Source organism: Neoarius graeffei, chromosome 27 (assembly GCF_027579695.1).
Source record: "Neoarius graeffei isolate fNeoGra1 chromosome 27, fNeoGra1.pri, whole genome shotgun sequence".
In the NCBI taxonomy this organism is placed as follows: Eukaryota; Metazoa; Chordata; class Actinopteri; order Siluriformes; family Ariidae; genus Neoarius; species Neoarius graeffei.
Window position 1 is genome coordinate 26,918,089 of NC_083595.1, and position 6,542 is coordinate 26,924,630.

The 6,542-nt window shown below is 38.6% G+C and overlaps 1 protein-coding gene across 1 annotated transcript; it reads left to right on the forward strand.

The window, feature by feature from the left end:
* Positions 1-1,236: 1,236 nt before the first annotated feature.
* Positions 1,237-5,384, forward strand: snai3 (snail family zinc finger 3). Its single transcript, XM_060911233.1, has 3 exons — positions 1,237-1,315; positions 3,201-3,782; positions 5,203-5,384. The coding sequence occupies exons 1-3, from the start codon at positions 1,237-1,239 to the stop codon at positions 5,382-5,384; spliced, it is 843 nt and encodes a 280-aa protein (XP_060767216.1).
* The last annotated feature ends 1,158 nt before the right edge of the window (positions 5,385-6,542 follow it).

The window sequence follows — 6,542 nt, forward strand, 5'->3', positions numbered from 1 at the left end:
AATTTGTGTATAAATAGTGTTCATGTTCATGAATCTGCAGTGTGTATATTGTTCAGTAATGTTAAGAGAATGGTGGGCTCTGTGTTATAGGTTATACCTGGGTATAATATTCAAGGTTCTGTGTGTTGCATAGCCTACCTAGTTATGGATTTCCAGACTGTGTTGCAGAAGATGTTCAAGGATGTGTTGCACAGCTGGGTGTTGTGTTAAAGACTCTGTGTTGCATATCAGGGTATGCTGTTCAAGGCTCTTCGTTGAATAGCCAGTGATTTTTGGATGTTTGATATTTTTGATTAAGGATATGAGGCACTAGCCTGGCAAGCCAGACTATAACATGAAATGTACAAGCAAAAATACTTTCTGCCACTAGGTAGGGTTGTCTAGTTCACTATGCTAATGGGGCACACCTTTCTATGCTTTGATATCCGGCCTACAGGTTTTACGATGAATGCGTAAAATGGGCTTCCCCTGTTTTAAAAACCAGCAGCCGCCACTGGTGTGAATGGTTGTTGGTCTCTATGCGTCAGTCCTCTATGTGCGATGACCTGGTGACTTGTCCAGGGTGTACCTCGCCTCTCACCCATACTCAGCTTGGATAGGCTCCAGCTTGCCTGCGATCCTGTGCAGGATAAGTGGCTACAGATAATGTATATATATATATATATATATACAAATATTTCTATATCATAAATTTTATTTTGATGGCCAAAACCGAAAACCTCCATAACAAAAAAAAATCACAAATTGACAATAAGACAAATACAGTATATCCATTCAGTAAATCTGTACGCGCAGATTTTCTAAGTATTTTTAGCAAGCTAGGAAACAGTTTTTGTGTAAACCTCAGTAGGTTTTTCAGTGTAAAACCACAAAAGTATCAATAGTCCCACTGTAAACTACTATAGCACAGTGCCACACGTGGCTATGTTTTGCTATTTTGATCCCACAGGCCCACATGCACCTGTTTTGTTGGGGTATGCAGCTAGAAATATGACTCCGCCCCTCTTCCACTTGTTCTTTTATTCTTATTGGCTCTCTGGGATGTTTATGCTAATTAGCAGCTTGCCCCCTGCACCTGACTCCCTGTGAGACAGCCCTCAAGCATCAGCTCGTCTTATTTAAACCTGCAATCTCTGTGTCTGGGTATAAACTGTGATTCTTCCTTTGCTGGCATGCTGAGATAGAAGTCGCATTTGCTTAACAAAAGTTTCTAAAAGCTTCTCACAGGATATCAAGATGCCTCGATCTTTCTTGGTGAAAAAACACCTCAGTCATAAGAAGCCCAACTATGGCACACTGGATGCACAGAGTGATGGTGAGTTATTTTAACATTCCTGTAACCTTTATACTGAGCCATGCAGGAAAAATGGATTTATGAACTTTTTGTTTGTTTGTTTGTTTGTTTGTTTGTAGACTGTAAACCAAAGGGGGCAGAATTCAGACTTGGACCACTGGAGTCCAACACATTTTGGTGAACTCCCTGCTCTAACAGGAATTTGAATCCTTGTTAGTTAAGGGGGAAGTGAAATCAGGTGTTTTCGAAGAAAATCATCATCTAAAATATATTGAATTCTGAGCCTAAGGGACTGAAAGTTGGAACCACTGTTATAACACTTACAAATTATTGCTGACTTTGCCTTTCTTTGGGGGGGGAGCCTGACATGGTGCATGCTTCATTTTAGTCGCACTGTTTTGTTGATATGAACAGGCTATAAGACTGATGAGCTGCTAGTTTGGTGATGCTCTGCGTCAGAGAAGACTCCGAAGAGAAGCGAACCTTTGCAACAGATCCAACAAACCCAGTTGGAGTATAGCAGGTGCAGGATCTCTCCCAAAAGAGGAGTTCTTATTGTTAGCCCTTGTTTTGGAGAGCTGAAGGGTCCCATTAAACATGGTGAAGGAGGCTTGCTAGAGCATGAGTTGCTTAAAATCTGTGGGTTTTGTTCACAGGCTTTCTCTTAAGCAAACAAGCCCCTTAACCTCCTCTGAGGAAAGGACATGCTGTACTATTCAGCAATGAACTCATCTGCAATTAAGCAGCTGGGCTGAGAAAAAAAAAATGCTCGGGAAGTTCTTTTAGATTGTATCCCTAACACTGAGTCAGTGAAAACACTCGCTGAAAAAAAATTGTTCACATTAACTGGAGTATGGTTTGATCAACTCCTTTTGCATGTTTAAGACATGTTTAACATTCACTTAGAGCAAGAAGCCACTTTATCGTTATTTTGGTGGCAAGTATTTTGCTTGTTAAGGGAGTCGTCATGCAAAATGTTTTTCATAAATGCAATCAGTCATAATATTTTAAGACTTTTTAGTAACCGGTAATGGAGGTCTATCACACCCAAACTCTGTTCAGGAAAAAAATCTCTTAAACTACATCCAGTTCTTCAGTGATGACATTCAACCTGCTGATGCAGTTTAGGACCCAGTGTGACTATAATCTATAAAAATGAGCAGAATGTCATCATGTAGCTGAACACTGTGATGCCAAACAATCCTCTTCTCCTGTATCATTTCATACCTCAGGTCTTGCCTCTTAAAATGTAAAGGTGAATGTGAAGGCTGATCGGAGAAATTGTTTCATGCGGAACCTTTTTTTTTCAGTGAGGAAATGTAAAATATGTGCCTACTGTTAATCTTGCTTGACGTTTAATCATGTTTTACTGATTAAGGGTCAGAGCTACAGAAACACTGCGATAATTGTTTAATCACATTTTATTCATTTGACTCATGAGCCAACCCAAGCATAAAGCTGCAGGTTAGGGTAAAAAGTGGGTGGTTCTGGGATTTAAACTTGAAACATAATGTAAATTGCCCAGAACCACAACTACTGCCCTTACAGAAAAGTTACAGGAATGCGCCTCCTGAATAATCACATGATTCACATGTGAAATGTACATTTGTGGCTTTTTTTTAGGCACTTCACATTGTTTCATTCATATTCACGTGTGTGTGTGTGTGTGTTTCTTCATGTGATTAATCCAATGATTTATTTCCGCATGATTGCTTTTACACAATTTTGTTTCTTTTCACAAGTTAATATAGTCATGATGTAACAGAGATCCTTGAGTTCATATCAAATCATATTTGTTTTTTCCATGCACGTGGTCTACCAATGAATATTAAATCTATTCTAACTTATTTATAAAACGTTTTTATGTTTTAAAAATGTCACTGAGACCTGGTTGATAATTTTACAGATCATCCCATGCAAGTTATCCCTGTTCTGTCCTCATGCTCCAAACTCGCCTCTCCCCATCCTGATGAAAGTTTTATCCCCGGGCCGTGCCTATTGAACCAAGCCATAAGGTCAGTGTCTCAGATGAGCACCATTTGTGCTGTGATTGAACCACAGTCTTTACCGGACTCCAGACTGCCTTCAGAAGGACACACTTACACCCTACCCGTGAGTCAGAACCCCCTGCGAGCCTCTGAGCCTGCTCAGCATCATAACAACACAGCTTTGCAGGACAGTGTAGTGTCCGACGTTACTGTTTCCCTGTTAGGACTTGCCTCAAAGGGCAACATCCAGGAGCACTTTGAGTGTTTTGACTGTCATAAAACTTATTTCACCTTCTCTGGCCTGGCTAAACACAGGCAGTTCCAGTGTGAATGGCCATGGCAGAAATGCTTCAGCTGCAAATACTGCGACAAGGAGTATGTGAGCCTCGGAGCTCTGAAGATGCATATCCGTACACATACACTGCCCTGCGTGTGCAAGCTGTGTGGGAAAGCCTTCTCCAGGCCCTGGCTGCTACAGGGACACATACGCACACACACAGGTACACACACAGTCACAGAATGCAGAATCACTTCAACTACCCTTACAAAAAAGAAGTGTGCTTCTAGTATACTTATTTTTAGTTTAAAAGAAGAGTATGCTTTCAGTTTACTTTTTATTTACTTATCAGAGATGTACTTAATAAAGTTATACATAAGTATACTTGGCTTATACTAAAAAGTATATAAAAAAGTCTAAGTATATACTTAAGCTTAATACTTAAACTTTTGATTAAGATATACTTAACAAAAGTATAATAAAGTATTAAAATATTTGTGCCTTATGTTTAAGTGTACTTGCCCTGTGGTTGTGCTTATCCATTTGATATTAGCCTATAAAATACTTCTTTGTGATACACGGCAGCATGTTTTATCACTGCTCTTTGCTGGGTTAGACGGCATTGTTGACTCTTAGGTCCATATAAGGTTGTTGTTGTTGTTTTTTTTTTAAATTTCTCCTGAGTAAGATAATTACATTTTATTCATTTCTTATTCTTTAGAGCTTGGATGTCAATTTCAGTTGTCATTGCCATGTTTTTATAGTTTGGCATTTAATACAATGTTGCTTTAAATTTTGATTTTTAAAGAAAATGAATATGTTCTTAATCCTGAGTATCTGTTGATATTTTGTGAATTCTTACCTTTATAACTTCATTGTACCTTAAGGTACACTTAAGTTGTCTACTACAGTAGTAGTGTGCATGAGGTAAGGGTTAGGGCTAGAAAACTAATAGTATACCTTGAAGGGTAACTGCAGTATACTTCAAAACTAAAAAGTGGACGAGATGTATATAACCAGTAACTCATAGTATATTTCCAATATGCTATAAAGTATACTTTTATAAACTAAAAAGTGGACTAGAAGTGTGTAACGAGTAAACCAATAGTATATTTCCAGTATACTACAAAGTATACTTTAGTAAACTAAAAAGTGGACTAGAAGTATAAACTCATAGTATATTTCCAGTATACTATGAAGTATGATTTTGTAAACTAAAGAGTGGACTACAAGTATAGAACTAGTAAACTATTAGTATATAAGTTTACTTGTGGTATACTTGCAGTACAAAATAAAAAAATACTAGTTGTATACTCAGAGTTTACTTCTCTTAGACTTAAAGTATACTTTTTATAAACTAAAAGTGGGCCGATTTAGTCCCAAGAAGTATTAATTAGTTTACTTACAAGTATACTGTAAGTACATTGATATCACAGTATACTTGGTACACAAAAGTATACTTGAGGAAATATACTTCACCTTTACTTAAGTAAACTTAATAAAATGAACTTGAAGTATACTACTTCTTGATAAGGGTATTCAACTGTGAAAATGAATTCTCAGTCTATACATCTATCTATCCTTCAGTTTGTCTGTCTGTCTGTCTTTCAGGTTTCTTAATGGAGTAATGACTCTTGTTTCAGGTGAGAAGCCATTCTCGTGTCCTCACTGTAGCCGGGCGTTTGCTGATCGCTCTAACCTGCGAGCTCACCTGCAGACGCACTCAGACGTTAAGAAGTATCAGTGCAGGAGCTGTTCGAAGACATTCTCCAGAATCTCACTTCTGTCCAAACATGAGGAGGCTGGCTGTTGCCCGACGTCCTGATGGTCAAGAATTGCATTTCTATCATCACACCATGGCACTTGCTCTGGTTTCTCTCAGGTCCCCTTCTCCTTCTCCACACTGATATTAATATATGAGAGGAGACTGGAAGTCTACATTATACTAACTCATTTTTGAGGCACGATTGCTTTAAGACTTGTATATTTGTTAGAGACTGAATAAGTGTTCATGCCAAGTGACTTGCGTGCACTGTAGAGTCTACTTGAAGTTTTAGGACTTGTTTTGCAACTGTATGACAAGTCAATGTCACTTGTACTTGATCTTCTGCTCAAGATTTTGTATAAGCAATGTTTTTAAAATAAAACTTATTTTCTTTATTTGTCTGATACCTCAAGAAAATCACAGCTGACTGTTCCTTTTCCTTCATTATTACTTAATCCCTCCTGACACATGTGCTCATGAAAGAGCCTCTATTCCTGATTCAGTGTATGTTTCTTTAGTGGCAAAATGACTGTGTATGAGGTGATTTGTTTATTGATTGCTTTGTCATTGTTGACCTGTTTTGTCTTTTCTGTCACCCATATACCTGTTGTTTGATGCAGTTCTCTAATCAGTCAATCCCTTGACAGCAGCATAATGCATAAAATCATGCAGATACAAATCAAGAGCTTCAGTTAATGTTCACTTCAAACATCAGAACGGGAAAAATTGTGATCTCAAAGTGTGACTTCCACTGTGGTATGGGTGTTGGTGCCAGATGGTTTGAGTATTTCAGAAACTGCTGATCTCCTGGGGTTTTCACACACAACAGTCTCTAGAGTTTACACAGAATGGTGCAAAAAAACATTGAGTGAGCGACAGTTCTGTGGGTAGAAATGCTTTGTTAAGAGAGGTCAGAGGAAAATGGCCAGATTGGTTTGAGCTGCCAGGAAGGATATAGCAACTCTTTACAACCATGGTGAGCAGAAAAGCATTTCAGCATGCAACAGCAGTAGAGCATATTGGGGTCCACTCCTGCAGCCAAGAACAGGAATCTTAGAATCAAGAACAAGTGCCTATTAAAGTGGCCGGTGTGTGTGTGTGTATGGAAGTGAGGTGTCTGTCAGGATTTGTACTCTTTTGGCCACAAGTGCACAATATAATGCACCCAGCATCCCAATTCATCCCAGTGGTGTTCAGTTGGATTGAGGTCAAGGATAT